The following is a 19717-nucleotide window of genomic DNA, read 5'->3' as shown; positions in this document are numbered from 1 at the left end:
AACTAGCTAGCTCGACATGACGTTAGTTCGATACGAGAAGCTAACGCTAGCTAGCTAACGACAGATATTTTGACAGCGAATCCAACATTCCTTGATGTATCGTAGCTGAACATGTCAAAGCGACGGACTACGATAATCACAGATGGTATTTAAGATAAGTTGCTTGGTAAAACATAATGATTTCAGTGCTGGAAACTAGCTAGGCACTGACTGTAGCGGACCAAATTAGCTTTTTAACGTTAATTTAGGAATGCTGTGTTACACACCTACGAAAACAAAAACCACGATACAGTCTCTGACACTCGTTTTAAATGACAACTGATGGACTGCGGTCACCTGGAAGTCAAGGTTTTCACATTACGCTACGATTACTGGCTATACTCGACAGCGCTGACGACAAAACTCATCTTTTACTAAATATTCCAATACACTTATTACCACAGAAACGAAACATAAAACCTAAGTTTGGATATAAATAATGCAATACGACTGCCAGCAAAAGTTTTGTTAGTGTTAACGTTAGCCAGCTAACAGCAGATAAATCAGAGTAACGTAACTGCGTGCTTTGAGTAAAAACTTCAATTACACATGGTACGTTCAAACACAAACTCTGTACCTGCTAGAAAGCGAGTGAAAGATGTGTTTCCTACCTACTAGGTTACTGTTACATCTAATATTGAACGTTGACCATATAACGTTGTCTTACCTGTTAGCCAGGTGCCTGCAACTTCCTACACATAGCATAGCTGGCTAGGCCCTGTCGCTAGCTATGCTAACTAGCCAAGTTGAACAAAGAGAAAACATAGTAACGCCAGAAACTTACCCGAAAGAGGAAGGGTGGGAGTTAATATGTTGCATTTATAAAGCCATTCCGATCCCCCATTTTGGACGGGGTTTCCTTTTATTCTTATATTTATAATACGCTGATTTAAAGTGCATAGACTTTAGAGTATAAAAGGAGACATGAAAGAAGAGATTCTGTACTTTTTGATCCCGCTGTACCATTCAAGCGTGGCTTTATCAACTAACAACTCATCAGCTGGTAGCATGATGCCGCAGTGAAGCATTGTGGGAAATTCAGTACGGGGCATTGCGAAAACTTGATTGCTCTTAAAACAGGGTTTGTAACTGCGCCATTCAGTGACCGAACATTATAAATGTTAGAATACAACTGAATAGTTAGTTGCCGTTAGTATGAGAATATGTGTCGTCTTAATCACAAAGGACATTTTCGTTTTGTTTATTGTATCTGTTTATATATTTGTGAGCGCACTGTCAGGACGATTTAAAGACTATTGCATTGAGTTTTTCATCAATAATAATAAAAAAAAGCGTTCAAAGTGTTAGCATGAAACAGTGCTTAGATGACGTGGTTAAGGCAACGGCAACGCGCGTAGTTATTTTCACATCTACAATGTGTGAATGCAAAATGGATGACTATATCAGGCAGAAGAGCCCAGTAAAACAAATAGGGTGCAAAAATATTTATTGCTAATAAACCTGTTGTCAGTTCGTGTACATTTGCAGTATATTTACATTGACAATGTTTAAAGGAATGGAGATGTAGGGAAAAAAAATCAATAACATTTAAATAAATACAAGGGTCTGTGACTGAGCAACCCTACAAACATAATCAACTTGGATGGTGGGACTGAAAAAAATGATGCTCCCATTCAGCTGTGTGGACCAGCATGATTACAATAAGGAAAAAAAAAAAAACCCTATATAAATTTATATTTATATTACACTAGCCAAAGCCCTTCAGGTGCATTCAGGTCAGAACAAATGGTCCTATATTTCAGATAACATTCAAAGATGTTAATAACCATCATATGGTAAGATTTTGTTTTTTACTTCTCTTCTATTAAGCATCGTCCAAACTAACATTAATCCTTAAAAGATGTATGCTTTCTGACTTCTTAAAAGTTATTTCACTGAACCAGCCACCTAACTTCAATAAAATGATAAGAATCTGGAGGGAATGAGAACACTGACCACACCTAGCATAGTACACAAGACTGGAGGCATGATTGTTCCTACTTGTTGGTTATGTGAGTATTATTCAATATTCATCATTAATATTTTTTGTGTCGAGCCATTATATATTCACTTATTCCTTTGGCTATTCACACATACGCAGGAAGTTAAAACAGTAGCTTACACAGTCGTGTTTAGTATATGCATGATAGATGCTTCATTAAAAACAACACAATATTTACATTAAGACATGGTTATGAAAAAAAAACAAACAAAAAAAAAAACAACAACAACATCACAGTAACTGAAGTGCATGAAATGCAGACTCTAGACATAAAATTCAAACTCCATACCATGTTTAATATATGATGTGTGTTGTGACCAGTGTGTCTCTAAATGATTAATTACTGGGCTAAAATATAGTGGGCCTCTTTAACATGCAGCAAGGCAAAGTGACGGCTTCAATGTCAGAACTCCTTGGTATCCTTGTTGTCAAACAAGTGGAGTCTTTGCTCAGCTGTCAAACCTTCCTTGAGACTCTAAAAGAAAGAAAGAAAGAAAGAAAGAAAGAAGCAAAAGGAGGACATCAGGTTAGACACCATCATATAACTACTAAGGCATCACACGTAAAAATACTGGCTGTTAAATCTTTGTGTAACAAAGGCAAAAAAAAAGAGATGAAAAACCAAGAAGTTCTAGCTATGTCTCTCTCTTCCCTCTACACCCCACACCACACCACACACACACACACACACACTTATACACACACATAAGCACACACCTCTTTGCTTACAATGATCTCAACATCAATGCTCTGTTGAGACCAAAAGCAGCAAAAGAGAAATCTGAAACTCGATGCATTTTGCCAACACCACAGATCAATGCTTCCAGTGCTTCAAAACACACAATACAATACTGCTAATGGTCCCGTCCACCAGCATGTTTTGTTAAACGTAGCCACACAAAAAAACCCAAAAAAAACAACAACACTGCACCGCCTTACCTTTCCTTCTGACACTGAAGTACCAAGTTTACAGTTGTCTGAAATACTTGCAACACAACCCACCCACATTACCATCCCACACAAGCGTAAACTCATCTGAAGCATCACTCATCTGCTCTTTAAGCTACAACAACAACATTCCCGTGAGGTGATTGTTTGTGATGTGCTGTTGCAACGTGCCCATGTTCATAAGAACACAGATGATTCAGTTTATACCTCCTTCCCAAGTCATTTTCTCCACACTGCTGAAAAGGGTGCGAAAACTAAATGTGGTGACATGTACCAACCAGGGGTGTGGGGGGTGTACATAGTGAGTGTAAACGGCTCTGTGCCGATGAGACAGTGCGTTAGGCCATTGGTGAAGTGGGGTAAGCGGGGGGCTTCCATTTGTGAGGGAGCACGGTTATGATACCCCTCACAAACGCAGCGATTGTAAATGGTACCATATGGAAACTGGATGTTATGTTTTCATGTGTGAAATGCAACAATCCCTCTTTAAAAGTATCCTCAGTTGGGGGGGGGGGGGCAAGGGATGCAAACGTGTCTCCCAATCATGCTTTTTGCCAAAGCATTTACCTAAAATGAGAGATTGGTCTTCAGGCAGCTCTTAGCTGTCCCAGGGCATATCACGATTCACAGACTGAGGACAGAGGGAAAGGAAGGAGAGACATACATACACACACACACACACACACATACCATGGTGTGTTAGACAAAAGAATGTTAAAACCAGACATTTCTTTCCACCACTTTCCAGGCTATCTCCAGCACTGGTTGAACACAGATACACACACACATATATATATATTATATATATACATACTTGTACTTAACCATTTGGATCTTACCAGTATGCTAAGACAACACAAAAATGCTTGTTGACAAAAAATTCTGCACTTTAATGTAATTCTAGAGAGCCCTCACAACCACAGCCTAACTTATTCATGAGCTAGCCATTATTTGAAAACGAAAGAAAGAGTTCATTTGAAAACTGATACATTAGCCTGAGGGTGGCAGTATGGCCTGATGAAATCTCACTACAGGCCTGCTCTGCCTTACCACTCAAATGCTTGGCTAATCTCACTCTGTGCATTCTTAAACTCTCCATACCAAAAAAAAAAAAGCACCTTTACAAGTAGATAAAAACAGGCAAAACCGCATAAAGGATTCTTGCTAGTCTCACGCAACATTTTTTAAAAATGAACAAAACAAACAAACAACAAAACAAAACCAAACCAAACCAAAAGAAGCAGACAGCATTTTTTTGTGTGTGGAGACCTACCTTTGACCTCATGGTGCGCTCTGACCGCTTAGCAGCTGCAGCTGCCATTTTTAGAATGTCTGGATTACTTTTCGACTTCATAATATCTGTAGAGAAGATAAGAATCAGAACTGATCCCAAACCGTAGTCAGTATAATGAAAATAACAAGTAAACTGGAGATTGAAATTTTCTTTTTATTTTTTTGGTATCACAAAGAGGCAGTTAATACACGTTACATGCCCCAACTCACTGCGATGTTTCTATTATTTTACACACGGGACATGGCAGTTATTTCTGGACACTCTTAACTAGGCCAAAGCTATAGATGACAATGGCAAGAGGACACATCTAGGGTGGCGAGTGACAGATTAGGTCGATTTTTAGGAGTGTTTTTTTTTTTTTTTTTGGGCGGGTAAAGTACGAGCCTAATGTTTTATACAAATACGATCATAAGAACTGTACCGTAACCACCACGCTCCAAGTCTTCCAATGAGGGTTCCCCGAGGGCCTCGTGAGCGAGCTGCAGTTGTTCTCGAAGCCGCCCCAGATCTCGTTCCGCTTTGGCCTTCACAATGCTGAGCTCCGTATATATGTCCTTGTATTTATCTGTGGCATATTTCTTATCCTACAACAACAGCCAAGCGAAGACGGGAATACTCCTTTATCATTACTTGCTGTGACCGTTTCAGTCGAATTTAAAACAAAGAAAAGACACGTACATTTGGCGTGTTTTCCCACATCTGAGACAAAGGTGTTTACACTAAGCACTTACTCTTTGGGCAGCTTGGAGTTCGTCTTTTAAAGAGTTTATCTCCTGTTTAAGATACTGCACCTCTGACTCCTTCACCCTCAGCATTACCTGTGAAAATAGAGGCCAGAGTGACACACAATAAACAGAGAGAGAGAGAGAGAGTTTCCGCCAAAGAAAAGAACAAGAAGCCATTGAAAAGCCACTGGTACATACCTCTAATTCATACAGCTCTTTCCCCTGTATGGCTGTGCAGGTGTCTCCACCCTCTTCAATGGTCATTGAGCGCATTTTAGTAATCTCAGCAGCCAAGCGATTATTCAGTTCCTAAAAAAAAAGAAAGAAAGAAAGAAAGAAAGAAAGAATGAAAAAAGAAAAGAAAAGAAAAAAAGAGAGAGAGTTTATGAAACCTTGAGAGAGAAGATATCATCACAGGAGACTGTGGCTTTGTTTGTATTTGACATGCTGCCTGACTGCTGTATGTGTACATACAGTGTCTAATGTGTATTTGAAACCACGTGCACTGACACGGTTAGGGTGCGTCTGACTACGCCGATCTGCTGTCGTCACAGCTGCCTGATTTTCTCTGCTTGTGTGAGTGTTTTTGTGTCATCGCGTGTGCAGAACTGAGGTGTACCTGGTTGTGTGCGTTGAGTTCTTGATTCTCTCTCTGACACTGCCGGAGTGCTTGTCTCTCAGCCTCCAGTGCCTGGGCCAGGTGAGCGTTCTCCAAACATTTCTGGGAGTACTGCTCAGAGAGCACCTCAATCTCCCTTTGAAAAGACAACAGCTCCTCCCTACAACAGACATTAGAGACATGAGAGATAACACTCCTTTGACAGGACATGTCGAATTCACGTTAATTAACGAAAGTCCATTTCTTAACACACACAAGTTTTACAGAGGCCAAAAAGGCTGAGCATCAGAGTCTAGACAGAACCACGGCCAAGGCAAAGTTTAAAGACAGATTATGTGCATGTAGACAAACAAAGATCCTGTGAATGGAGCTGCTCGGTAATCCTGCGTTTGGCGAGGTCATCGCCATCTTAGCTCTGTTACCCAATAACGTAACTGGCAGCCACGACCAGTCACACAATCCAGCTTTGGGTCATTCACCTTAATCTCTTTGTTCAGTGTGTTTAATATAAGAGTGGAACCACTGCTAAATACTACTAATAGTCTCTCATTAAGGGAAATAATCCCTGCTGTTAAATCCTTAGTTTCATTAGTGACGTAAACCATAGGGTTCATGTGCAGGGTTTACGTAGGAGTTTCCCTGGTGAGTTATCAGTTTTGTTCTCCAGGAATGGTTAAATTTAAGAGCTTGGGGCCTTCTGTGCTATTAAGGACACGGGAAGGAGCGGGGGGGGGGTGGGGGGGGGGGGGGGCTTCAACACAAAGTCCACTGGTTTACGCCACTGCCTGACATGAGTCAGGGAGGCCCTCTTTGTGGGAGTCAAGAGCTTTTATTTACTGTTTCAGATAACTATGTGAAAGCAAAGAAGGACTTGAACGTTACTGTATACTTACTCATGCTGCCTGCGAATTTCCTCAATGTCTGCATTTTCAGTGCTGCTGTTAGCTTTACGTGCTTTGTCTAGCTCCTTCTCAAGCTCTGTCCGATGTGCATTTTTCATGGCTTCAATAGCTAAGGCAAAAAAAAACAAAACAAAACAACAACAACAAATCTTAGATATGTTGTGGTTATTTGACCTAAACAAATCTATTAACACTAAGACAAAAGTTGAGAGCTCAGATCACCTAGCTCCTGATTTGTGTGTGGGACTACATAACCTGTAGGATTTCATTAGTGTTCATGTGAAATTAAGACGTCTTTGGCGCAGGATGTCACGACTAACCAGCAATGGTGGCTGCTGTCTCCTCAGCCAGTAGTCTATCTTTCTCCTCCTTTAGGTTCTCCAGCTCCCGCTGGTGCTTTCTCTGCAGTTCGTCTATTACCTTCTGATGAGACTCCTCCATGGCTGCAAAACCCCTCTCACATGTCGCCTGCGGAAGTGGAGAGGGGCAGGACGACAGAGAGAGACAAAGTTAAGTTCGCTGCCTCTCTGGAGCATTCAAAACTGAACCCCATTGTTTGACAAAGACGACACACAGTACAGTGACGGTAGCATTGTGTAGGGAGGGTCTTCCACACAAAGCTAGTATTAGGGAAAAAAAAAAAACACACACTGAACATAGAACATACAAGGCACATAGAGGGCAGTTATTAACACATCTGTGAAGGTCATGTCGTTTTCCTTACTATGACTGAACTACTCAAATACCACAGCTATTTATATATAGTACCTTTTAGTCATTTTCATTCTAAAGCTCAAATAAAGGACACACTCATCAAAGAGCCGATTTCTCACAAAGACAAATATCATTAAGACTTCTTTTTATATCCTTATTGAATTGGGGCCTAAGACAAAGAAACTATAAATGAACTACTAATAATATTCATATTAAAAAAAACATGGCAAAACTATGTTCTCATCATGCACTCTGAGGAAGTCATGAGTTCCCTGTATGTTAAGGGTGACCTGGGATAACTTTGTGTGACAGAAACCTTTAGAAATAGGGACAGTCTTCAACAACACGGTTTCTAAAGCCTCTCTTGAAGCCATTATAATTACGGTGCAAGTTTCCACAAGAAGGGACTTGAATGCTCTTCCGACTGTGCTAATTCAAACCTACGTCCGCCCTCTATTCATCTGTGCTCATCTTGGTTCTCATTCAATGTTGTTGTCCAACTCTCTCTGAGCTCTCTGATCAGATGAGCACATGGAAGGCTGTTTTCACAGGGCCAAGTCCCACGGACAGGGTCTGTCTCCTGAACCTTTGCTTTATAACAAGCCAACTCCCACTGTGACCAGAGCGGTTTCCTGTCCCCATTCAGAGCCACACCTGCAGTTGTTTATGTACACAGCTCTCTTAGTGGAAAATTCAATTTCCTGTTCTGTTAGGGATAATGTCTGCTACTTCACTACATCTATATATAACATTAAACAAAAGAGAGACTATTTTAAGTCAGCCATCTCAAGCAGATATTTAAATCACTAAGTAATCCAGAAGTAAGATAATATATTCTATGCAAGGCGAAGCGTTACATGTGTGGGATGTGGAATTTTACATCCACCCCAGTGTGGCTAGAGTCAGCAAAATAGAATTAAAAAGATGTCATTACATAAAAAAAAAAAAAAAACGACAACAACAAAAAAAACTGTGCTAGTGTGAATCGCGCCCCATTTTGTTGGCAACCACTTCTTCAGGTAAATCTATGAATGAAAGGCAGGCCGAGAACAAACACAAAAGCCTGCCATTACTTCATGCCAACTCCACCCCCCATTATGGCTCTTCAAATAGGATGTATTATAAATGTTACCTTCTAAATGCAAGAGACTGTCTTAAAAAGGGAAGGTAATGCTTACTGTGGGTTTACAGGAAATGGGAAGTACAAACTGCGAAACGACAAGTCAAACCTTGAAATTTAAGACTATGGATTGTTTTGCTATCACAGTACAGTAAACCATATTAAAGCATGCAGAGCTAACGATGGATGAAGCTTACGGAACATCATCGAACAGGTATAACTGATTTTCCTATTCCGAATATTAGAGTAAACATGTATGCATTGAAATTGCTCTGACAACAAGCTTGCAGTTTTAAAACTAAAAAACTGCCAATAAACGTATGAATGTTAACAAAAAGATAGTCCACTCATATATGCTATCGACCAACTTCTGGAAGCTAACGGTACTTCAGTTTGTTAATTACTAGGAGCGGAACACATTAACACAAACTCTGGTAGAGCGATATCACAGAATAATTACTAATTCACACCCTTCTACAGACTGCAGACAGCAGTCACGAAAGGGTTCTCTTCATTTTTCAGCTCATTAAATGCAGTTCACACACCAAACAACTTCGTGGAGATGTGTACAAAATGAGCAATGTGTTTCATTAACTGGTCTAAGTGCAGAGAATAAACTTAAATTGCTGCTCCATCAGCGTGCTACCAATTAATTTTAGCTTTGCCAAAGAAAAAGAACTGTAATATCATCTCTAAGCTGACAATAAAAACGATTCTAACTTTGGAAACTGTGTTGTGAGATAAAAGCAATATTGTTCCTTTCTAGCATTGTTTTCCTAAAGTTTGGGGAATCCACTCAGTAGCTAACTAGGCTTTAAAGGCATTACAAATAAAGAATTTTCTTGAGGCTCTGACACCTAATTATTATTGTGCAAGAAAAAGGACTGGTTACGTTGATGAACGTTCAATCACAAAAACAGACTTCTCTCAGATGCAAAAATATTTGAATCAACCTGCTTAACACTAACTTAACATCATAATATTAATATATTTTATTAATATAATACATTATAATATATATATATATATATATATATATATATATTTGTAAATGTGGGTGAAATCATGCTGTAGGATTAGTTTGTCCATATATGTCCAATTGGTCCATATTTGCATAATTTCTGTAGTGCTTAAACTGTGCCTTGAAAAATTGCTGGTCACGTATTAATTTGAGGTTAGGAGTTTGCCATGAAGCATACTATGTTAATTCTGAGGAACTCATTCCAATTGATAGTTCATCTGGTACTAAAGAATTTTCAGTCTGTGAGTACCTGCCAATTCACTGTCAGACGGACTAATAACAAGTCTCTGTTGCCATCAAAATGGGTTCCTCATGACACAAAACAACAAAGGCAACATGCATGTGCAAGGTTAACTGTCATGCAATGGCTAGAGGAGATTAATCACAGAACGCAAGCAGAGTAAGGAAAAATTAGTAAGAGGAAAAATGGGATAGGGTGGGTTTTGAGGTCGCCACAAGGAGATACAAGGCATCACGGACGGAGTACAGCGAGGACAAGGAAGACCTTGACCTTCAGGTTTTCCAGATCTCTCTCGTATTTCAGACGAAGACATGCCACATCTCCCTCCCGGTCTCGACGCCGTATTTCTTCAGTCATGACAGAGACCTGGGACACAAGCTTTTCGATCTGTTGCTTGAGCAAAGTCGGCTGTGGTGTTTCATCTTCCTTTAGGTCCCCTTCGCATACGTCCATAGCATGCCCAAGTTCTTTCATCTCCTGGTCAAAACGTTCCACCAGCATGTTCATCTCCAACTCGTGCTTTTTCTTAAGGTTTTCCATACAGATAGTCAATGAGTCAATCTCTTTAACGTTTTCCTCAGACCTTAGCCTAAGGGTTTCGCCAGCCTTGGACACCTCCTGCCGGAGTTTCTCCGCTTCCTGTTCATACATGTCTTTTACTTCTCGCAGCTCCCTCTTGTGCTTGGCTACCATATCCTGTAATTGGATAGCTTTATCCAAAGAGTCAATGGGCTCTCCCTCAATCTGGATGTGTGTAACTGGCCTTGAGTCTTCACTCGTAGGATTCTGAAGACTTGACAACTGCATCTGCATCTCTTCAAGCTTTGTTCTGAGCTCCATATTCTGCTCTCCCAATTCAATGCAATTTGAACAAACCTCCAAATCTAACTTCGTGTCTTTACTCTGTTCATTCTCTTGCTGGAATCTATGTCTCAGTCTACTTATTAGATATAAGCAGCGTGCATCCAAAATGGCATCACGAACATGCTGAGACCATTGTTTTTTTAGTGTCCTGTGTTTAGACAGCATTAAAGCCAGGGACCAGAGAGGCTCATTTGTGGTTGTTTTAATAGTGGAAGAAGTTTGATTCAAGAGGGTTATTTTCTCTTGAATAGCTTCTACAAGATCTTTAATGATACAAGCACTGATGTCATTATCACGCTGGATGAACCATTTTGAGAAACTCTCTTTTTCCACTACTTCTTTGTTTTGATCTGCACTCCTCTGCACACTTCCATGCTTTATGCTTTCTGTATTCACATTTTCAAGTGATTTGTTGCTCTCAAAACCAGTCTTTGGTTGAGATAAATGTGAATTCATCAAAAGCAACATCTTCGTTTCCACTGCCATGCACTCTACAACACTCTTGACAACATCGTATGCTTGATCACTTCCTCTAGCAATCTGGCTTTTCTCAATACCACTCAACAGTCTACTCCAGAACTCGTCCTCTAACAACATCTTAATCTGTCCTGTTGAACTACCTACCGTATCATCCTCATGCAGGCTACACAAACTTCTCTGCATCTCTTCAGCACTGCCCTGTGTTAACATCTCTACCACCTCAGTAAGGGCCTCAGACTTCCTCTCCAAATTCTCCATCACTTCCTCAACACTGTCTTCATCTGAATCAAGTGTTTCGTCCCTCTGCACTGACTCCTTGCAAACATTCTCCCTCAGCTGACCCACATCTGACTTTACTTCTAACCTAGCCTTCAAAATCTTAATTTCATCTTCAGCATCTAAAAGCCTTTGGATAAACACTCTCTCTGTTTCTTGACTTTTCAATCTGAGTTCCTCATTCTCAGCCTGAAGCTCTTTGCAGTGTTGCTCAGCTGTATGAAGCAATTTCTCTTTTTCACAAAGCTTAGACTCTTTGATTTCTATTTGGTGTTTCAGGTCCAATTCGTTCTCATCTTTTTCATTTTCTGACACCTGAAATCCAAGTCCCCTAAGAGTGGCTTCCTTAAGATGCAGCTTTTTCTCAGTATCCTTCAAATTATTGCTGAGCACCTCTAATTTCAAAAGAGCTTCTTGAAGTTTCTGGGACTTCTCTGCGAGCTCTCTCTCATAAAAATCTCTGTCAACAGACTTAATCTCACCATCTACCTGTTCAAACATAACCTGGCTCGCTCCAATGACACCTCCTGGGTGTTCTCGTTCACTTTGAAGTCTGTGGACTTCTGCTTTTAGTCTGTCTATTTCTCTGTCTGCCTCTCTCAACTGGTTCACAATCTCTTGATAACGTTGATTCAGAGCTTCATTTTCACTCATGAGCAGCTCAACTCTCTGATGTAGGCCTTTATTTGTACTTTGACTGTGGTCTTCTCTTAAGCATGATGATGCACAGGGGCTCTTGAGGCCTTCAATTTTCTGTCTCTGGACCTTTCCTAACAAGCTCTCCATGGTTGTCAGACGTGCTTCATAGTCACGGATACTGTCTCCAGCTTTGGCCAAGCTCTTTCTCATTGTCTCGTTCTCCATTTCATGTTGGCTCTTTAGACTTTCCAAAAGCTTCTGACAATAGGTGATGTTACCTGAACCGCTGAGCTGTTCGTGTCTATCCTGACTTTGAGGGACATTTGTAGACAAAGAGTCGCTGTGGCAGTGCAAAAGCCTGATCAGCTCTTTCAGTGTTAAGGGCTTACTTAAATCTATCAAGTCCTCTAGCTCTTTGATCTTCTCCTCACTGTCCTGAAGCATAAAACTGACTGATTTCTGAATGGGAGCCTGAGAGGGGATCTCCATTGTGGCTGGTTTTCGGATGTCAGAAAGGTTAGATTCCTTCATGGGTAAGTGTGAGACAGAGAGGCCAAGCTGTGCCTGCATGTTGCGCTTTTTCAGCTCTTGTAGTTGCAGGAGCTCTTTGGTTTCCAGGTATTTCCTTGTTAAGCTCTGAGCTTGAGAACTAACCAGTTCTGGCCTCTTCGTCTGGGGCTCGTGTTCTGCCTCAAGACTCAAAGGAGACTCCAGCTTGGAAAAGGGGACCAGACAAGTGGTTAACATTCAACAGGGTTGATTAATGCTAATTAATCTGCAAATTACTTCATCATCAAAGTTATTTTTTTTTTTCAGGATTTGGAGCAAAATTACAATTAAAAAAATAAAAAAATCAAGACATTTTTTTTGTCCAACCTCAAAGGTTAAAGAAAAATTAACATGTCCTGCTTCCTTAAGTATATGATGCAATTAGAACGCTGGAAGAGATTTAATGGCCAAGGTTAGTAAATCACAAAAGAGCATGCACATTAAAATGGTTATAGAGTTATTTCACGGAGTAAGTGATGCAAAATTAGTTCTAGCTAAGTGGTTTAATTTTTAGATGGAAGGCATACCGTATGCAAGCATGTTGTTTTGCACTCTTCATATCTTTTGAGAAGAAAAAACTGCGGTTTTGGCAATCCAGCAAATACAACCTACAATGCACTTAACTCATCCCATTAAGCTGAAAAGCTGACACTAGATTCTACAGCGTAGCACAAGACGGACATATGCTACATCCTACAAGGCTGTGACACATGTCAGAAAGGTACCATGAACCAACAAAGGTACTAAAATCTCAAAGCATCTTTTAAACCCTGATGTGGAAACCATGAAAGTTCACTAATCAGAAACCCTTCCCTTCACACAAATATTTAGTGCACAATCAAGATTGATACATACTACAGACTATGTCAGCTAACGCTGTGCCTTTCAACTTTTACTCTATCAGTGTAACTGATATGCTCAGACATAACCTCATAGAATTCCACTGAATACAGGAGAGGCACAAAAACACAAATAATTACAAAAACATACATATATACAAACATACATCACATGTACATGTGAACACGCAAAGATGTTTCAGGTCTTCAAACCCACTGCTTCTCATCCATTTAGGATGCATGGCATGGCTAATAGAGGAGGTTAAAAAGGATGATGAATGGATAAGTTAAACATGAAAAATATGCTCTTCATGCAAATATTTATCCAGTAACTCATAACCATCTGAACACTACTCAGTACCCTTGAGATAAATTAAGACCCTAAAGTGTGTGTGTGGGGGGGTCAAAAACAAACAAACAAACAAAAAAAAACACCACCAGAAAGAAGATAGTCAGTGACAAATTTCTGATCTAATTTCTATCTCCTTTGCGGTATGGCGAGAATAATTTATCCACTTGTTTCTCTTCGGCTATGGATGCTGCTGGAATATTGTCATTCTTCAAAACACAACATCAGAGTTAAATACTGATAATTACCATTAGTGGTGGTCAAAACTAATTAAACAATCAATAAACTCATAAAAAACAGTGATCAAACTGTTTTCTGATCAGCATATAATTTGGAGAGACATCTAATGGTCCGTTTGGATCTTTACTTGTCGATGCTTTGTGTATTCAAGAATACTGTTTTTTTCCCTTCAAATATTAATTAAGCAAATGAACAAACAAATACAAGTTCTTGGTTAAGAGCATTAATGTATCTTAAGGGCACTGAGTATTTGAATTTTGAGTATGTTGTCATGCTTTTTGCATTAGAGAAACCTTAAAACTCACAAGTCTAGTGTTAATCATTGTTTATACACAGATGTAAAATTTAGCTGATATGAATTCATGGCATCCTTCATACTTTTGAACATAGCAAGAGAAGATGAACAATAAGAGAGAAATAGAAAATAAGACCCAAATCTTTTTTTTTTTTTTCCATTACATGCGACGGATTCATGCAAGGCACTTTTAGCAGCTTTGAAGTTCTGATGATAAAGATGGAAGCTTGTATTTTCTTTTTTTTGTTTTAAAGACATGCAAAGGCTGTTTAGAGGAAAAGACTGCCGCTCAAACCCCTTAAGTGGCATCATAACTAAGTCAAATACTATACTGAACTTGAAGTGAGTATGGACACAGACGTAAATACGGACTTACCGGTGAGATGTAACCTGATCGGATCTGCTGTTCTCGCTCCAGCGCAGCCTTGAGCTGACTCTCCAGATCGAATTTGTGCTGGTTGGAATCCATCAGTTGTTGATGACAGGTTTCTAACTGCAGTTTCAAATCTTCTACCTACAAAGGGGAAAAGAGTATTGAGGAATGTATCAGGGACACCACTTCATGGCTGAAAGTGTACAGCTGAAATTAGCCAAAGCATCAATGCCCCTAATACTGTTGTGATCTATCACAGGCGTTCATTTGCGCGTACCCCCTTTTTATAGTTTTCTAGAAGCTTCTCCAGCTCAGCTGTCTCGCGGCTATGCAGCGCTGTGGACAGAGGCACCCTCCTCTCCTCGCGGATTGGAGTCTTCTCCACCTGCTGCCAGTGTTGCTCGATCTCGTCCTCCACCTTCCGCTGACGCTCTGTAGATGGAGGCACGGCATCGCCGAGGCTACTGCTAACGCTCTCAAAGTCCATCCCGCTGCCGTCAGACATGGGATCGAGAGAGGAGCCCGTCACGGATTCATACCGCCTCCGTCGCTCCTCTCTCCTCTTACTGCGCTCCGAATCGGCTAGCTCCATCTGCAGGGCGTCTGCTTCGTGTGCCCGTTGCTGCGCCAAAGCCTGGGCTATGGGACGGAATTCTGCCCAGTCGAAGGTTTTGGAGCGGCCCTCTCGCCTGCGTTCCTGCGCCCGGCTCCTTCTGGGCCCCGGCTCTCGTTCCGCGGACGAGGAGGCCTCAGAGGATGGAGAATCATGAGTGACATCTGGTCGAACCATACTCTCCAGGGGGCTACAAGAACCATGGGCGTCAGTCATATTATACTCACTGTACTTTTTAAAAATGGTAATAAATGGCATTATATTAAAGGTCTATTTTTTTGTTGTTGTTGTTTTTTTTACTGAGTGCGCTTATTCACAATGAGGTGGCCAGGGTAGAAAAAAAGAGCAAAGGATTGCACTGACCTGGCTACATCTGGGGCAGTGGAGGGTCGAACATTCTTCATCACAGCCTGGATCCAGTTGCGACGTATTCCTGCCGTCATAGCAGAGAGGGTGTGGACTCCCTCCTGCGTCTAAAGAAAGTTAAATATTTAGACAATTAGATTAGCCTTACAACTGAATAAAGTTAATGGCTTTTTAAAGGCGGACAATCGGAAACCTTGAGGAATGAGTGAACGTTCATATGCTGATGACTGGCAAATGAAGGAATAAAACAATCACGCTGCAATGTCTCAGTAATCAGCATAATTTAGGCAGACATATAATCCATGAACTGTAAAAGTCTGTTTTCTCGTCCTTACAATAATGATGCATCATTGATGTCCTCGGTATGCTTGGCACGTTGTGAATATAAATATTTACCTCTCATTCAGATTCTTAAGTCTTACATACGTCTGAACAAATAATGAGTGTGCCAACAGCGAAAAGTTCACGGCACCCAATGGTACTGTTTTTTTTTTCTTTTCCTTTTCATAATACACTGAAAAAAAACTTTTACTGATAGTCCTGATCAAACATATGCCAACCCAAATGCTGTAAATACTTCCTGTAAGTATACAGGGGATTTTTAGTCATTTATACATATAATCTGATAACACAACGTCACACTAAGGACAGTAGTGACTGTCAAATGCTTATGTTTAAAATTCTAACCTTTTTAGTAGCTACTGATTACATGTAAACAGATACCTGTTTATCAAATGAAAAGAAATTTCTACTGAATCGGCAATTTTTTAGGACAAAACAAAACAAAATCAGGAGTTTAAGCGTTCTGTACATAGCAACGCAAGATATTTACATGAATCTGGAAACCATAGTTTCGTTGAGCTTGGTATTCCGTAACATTATAACATGTACTGAGGTCAATTTCACCATCCAGGTCAGAAGCCTGTAAGGGGAAAAAAAAAAAAAAAAAGATAAGAGAAGAGCAAGTGTTTTTTATTGCCACAAAACTAACAGTGAAATAAATGCACTTTAAGTGTCTCTCCCAGTGCCAGGTCAGTAAGGCTGTTTGTACAATTATAAACGGCACATTACCTCCTCTGCAATTGAATCCTTGTAATATCGCAGGCTGTGATCCGTCAGCACGAACCAATACTTCTTCCACTGAAAGAAAAATGAGAATTTAGTACGATTCTGGCTGAAAAAAAAAAAAAAAAAAAAAAAAAAAATCACAAACTGATGCAAGATGTCTTTGTTAAGAGAGAATCAGACAACTGTGTGATGCATGTTCGGTTTCCCCAAACATTTAACCTGCTTTTAAAGACGGTAGGAAAAAAAAAAAAAGCAAGGTGACTGCGCTCTTTCAACTTTAACCTATTTGAAGCCTTGTTATCAAAGTCTGCCCTTTCACGCTTCAGTAAGCCTTTGAGAGAGGGATAGGAGAAAGCATTAGAGGAGTTAACTTTGATGAGTTCACCACTGCAAAAAGGTTAGACAATCTTCAGCTTTAAGAGATCTGCCTGTTATAATAATGCCATACGTTTGCTGGCTATGCAGTCAATATAAGGTCAAAATTGGACACAGAAAATTTACATATGTCTGTATTTATTCTGTGAAGGTAGTGAGGGGGGGGGGGGGGGGGGGGGGGCAAGGCTCAACTTCAAATAAAAATCCCCAACACTAGAGGACAGCGTGCCTGGCTCTTCAGGAAAATACAATTTTTTACAACCTTCATCATTTCACATTTAATTCCCCTATCGGAGTGGTGTACAAATCATCCTTTTTTTTTTTTTGAAAAATACAAAATACACTCATAAACTATAATGCTTTAGATGAGGAAGAGCCTGTTGACTCAACACAGTTATAAAGAATTTCAAGTACTCGGCAACATTAAATATTATTCACCCACCTGTCCTTGTTCATCAAGTTTCACCATCCAACCTTTCTTGAAGTTCAACAAATCTGGCTGTGGGATAAAAATTCAAAGCAATTGTCATGCATCTGATTTCATCAGCATCATAACCAAATTTTTCAACAGCACACATTATGACCTCATGCACACCGAGCATAACAAAACATCCGACGCCCCCTCGTACAGCACAGTTAGCAAACCACCCCAGCTCGGATTTTTCTCTCTGCTACTTACCCAAAGAGACACCTGCAATGAAAAGCTTCAGGATATTTTTACATAACAGCATCTCCAAATCAACAAGGGCGTCGTATCCCACACAGAACTTTCTGCACTTTTCTGTTTCATTGCAAATTTGACCAGTAGATGCTATATTCATAGCCACTGCTCATATTGTTGTGGCATTTGATTGATTGATTGATTATATAAATCAGTTAACAAAGTAACTAACAGTAAAAAAGGGCAGAAAAGAGACTCTACATGCTGTTTTTTTTTTCTTTTCATTTCAATTAAACAGCCTGCACATAAATTGCTGGTGATCAGTAATTCAGAGGTGATCCACACACAGTGGAAAAAAAAAACACCCACTCACTACAGGCATATGTGCGTTGTGCCCAAAGAAAGCATGTGTGGAAATGCAGAAAACACACGCACTCTCACAACCAAAAGATACAAACAAACAAACACATGGAGAACGTTCACAGACACACACTGGGCCACATCGAACATGTATGCACATACCTACAATTATATACATTTAATAGACACACACCTCTCTCTCTCAGAGGCAGACAGACAGATACACACACGCGCGCGCACGCACACACACACACACAAGCGTGTAGGCAAACAGTGGGACTGGAATGCATGGCTGATTACAGGGAGGACATGGAGATGACCTGGGTAGGAGGAGGGAGTATGCTACACCCAGCGGCGCACACGGGAGGATTAGGACGTCTGTGTTCTCACAACAACAAAAAAGATGCCACAGAGAAACAAGATGGCAATGAGAATTACTAGAGGTACCAGAGGGGGGGAAAAAACTGTGTGAGTATTCACTAGGACTATGACTCTTCCAAAATAAACAGGATGTGTCGTGGGCTTGAGATGTATCATTTGTCACATGCCCTAAAGTGCTTGTCACAACACATACACACACACAAGCACGCACGCACACACACACACACACACACAAAGCTCTCAGTTTAGTTACAGAACTGCCAAAACTTGTTGAGGAAAATCCTCATAAAATTTTGAGTGATTACTGGGGTAACAGTTGGTTCAGCGCTAAGAACAAAAGGACTGGGGTGGTGTATAACAAACCTTTTAACTCCAGTCAGTCTCTCTACTCTGACCGGTTGTGCTTCTCAGATTCAAAAATACTCCAAAACAGCAGTCAGTCTACACGCCCCCCCCCCGCACCCCCCCAACAAAACATGGCTCAAGACTGGAGCTAAGCTTGACCTTCGAACCGAGGAGAACAACAGAGGCATTGTACGGACCTGCTTTTGGAATTCATTCACCTCACACCCTTGGTACACAATGTACGCTGATTACAATGCTCCCCCTGTCAATAATCCCGCACAGATTAAGTCATTTTTCCTGTCCATACACGGCCGCACTACGACTGAATTCATCCGTGCAGAGTGCAGAGGGATGGGAGGAGGAACGCTTACAGTCATGACTGACTCTGTGGTCCTGCGGTCCAGTGACTTGGCTCTTCTAAGCGGCGGCAGCGTAGAGTGGTGGAAGTCCAGGCCTCGTGTTGGGTCGTTTTTCTGTTCCTGAGGGCGAGAATCATATCAGCGATTCGCAGCTATGCCGAAAAACAACAACAACAACAACAACAACAGCAAAAAAAGAACAGCCCGATGAATGGGTGTCTACGCCGTTTGAAAAAAAACTAAGAGCCATTATATGCAGCACAAGGACGGCGCACAAAAAACATTATCACAAGGTGCCCAAGGTGTATCATCTGCTTCAGATTAGTCCAGTGGCCAAATAGCTTCACCAGGGCATGAGCTGTCTGAACACCGCATGTGATCGTTGCATGTGAAGTTGCTCCTAAACTTCTAAACAACTCAAAGAATTTGGTTCACACCTAGAGATGAAAATTGAAAGTGGCCATGTTTTTAGTGCTGGTATGCATGAGTATTAAGATAACAATCAAATGTGGGCGTTACTAGTGGTCGGTGACTAGAAGAACTGTAATTAACATGCACAGGCATATCACATCACCAAACAAACGTAAAAATACAACAAAAGAACAGACATATCCTAGCCATGATTCAAGCAATGGTGGTAATGGTAATTAAGGTGGATCT

General features: G+C 40.6%; 1 protein-coding gene across 2 annotated transcripts in view; it reads right to left on the bottom strand.

Moving 5' to 3' along the window:
• Nucleotides 1-2330: 2330 nt before the first annotated feature.
• Nucleotides 2331-19717, bottom strand: part of LOC115812997 (myosin phosphatase Rho interacting protein) — a 31668-nt gene continuing 14281 nt past the window's right edge. The window contains exons 9-25 of one of the 2 annotated variants that reach the window (XM_030775572.1): nucleotides 19070-19177; nucleotides 17394-17450; nucleotides 16580-16648; nucleotides 16341-16430; nucleotides 15506-15615; nucleotides 14807-15368; nucleotides 14533-14670; nucleotides 10856-12598; nucleotides 9896-10810; nucleotides 6850-6997; nucleotides 6521-6638; nucleotides 5628-5787; nucleotides 5207-5317; nucleotides 5015-5101; nucleotides 4705-4867; nucleotides 4263-4348; nucleotides 2331-2516 (exon numbers count right to left, since the gene is read on the bottom strand). In XM_030775572.1, the coding sequence (XP_030631432.1) occupies nucleotides 2445-2516; nucleotides 4263-4348; nucleotides 4705-4867; nucleotides 5015-5101; nucleotides 5207-5317; nucleotides 5628-5787; nucleotides 6521-6638; nucleotides 6850-6997; nucleotides 9896-10810; nucleotides 10856-12598; nucleotides 14533-14670; nucleotides 14807-15368; nucleotides 15506-15615; nucleotides 16341-16430; nucleotides 16580-16648; nucleotides 17394-17450; nucleotides 19070-19177 (4737 nt within the window). In that variant the 3' untranslated portion in view covers nucleotides 2331-2444. The remainder of the gene's footprint in view (nucleotides 2517-4262; nucleotides 4349-4704; nucleotides 4868-5014; nucleotides 5102-5206; nucleotides 5318-5627; nucleotides 5788-6520; nucleotides 6639-6849; nucleotides 6998-9895; nucleotides 10811-10855; nucleotides 12599-14532; nucleotides 14671-14806; nucleotides 15369-15505; nucleotides 15616-16340; nucleotides 16431-16579; nucleotides 16649-17393; nucleotides 17451-19069; nucleotides 19178-19717) is intronic. The other variant, XM_030775573.1, reaches the window with a different exon arrangement.

The sequence above is a fragment of the Chanos chanos genome, chromosome 5 (genome assembly GCF_902362185.1).
Source record: "Chanos chanos chromosome 5, fChaCha1.1, whole genome shotgun sequence".
NCBI lineage: Eukaryota > Metazoa > Chordata > Actinopteri > Gonorynchiformes > Chanidae > Chanos > Chanos chanos.
The sequence above is the reverse complement of the archived record's forward strand: the minus strand, read 5'-3'. Positions and strand labels throughout refer to the sequence as shown.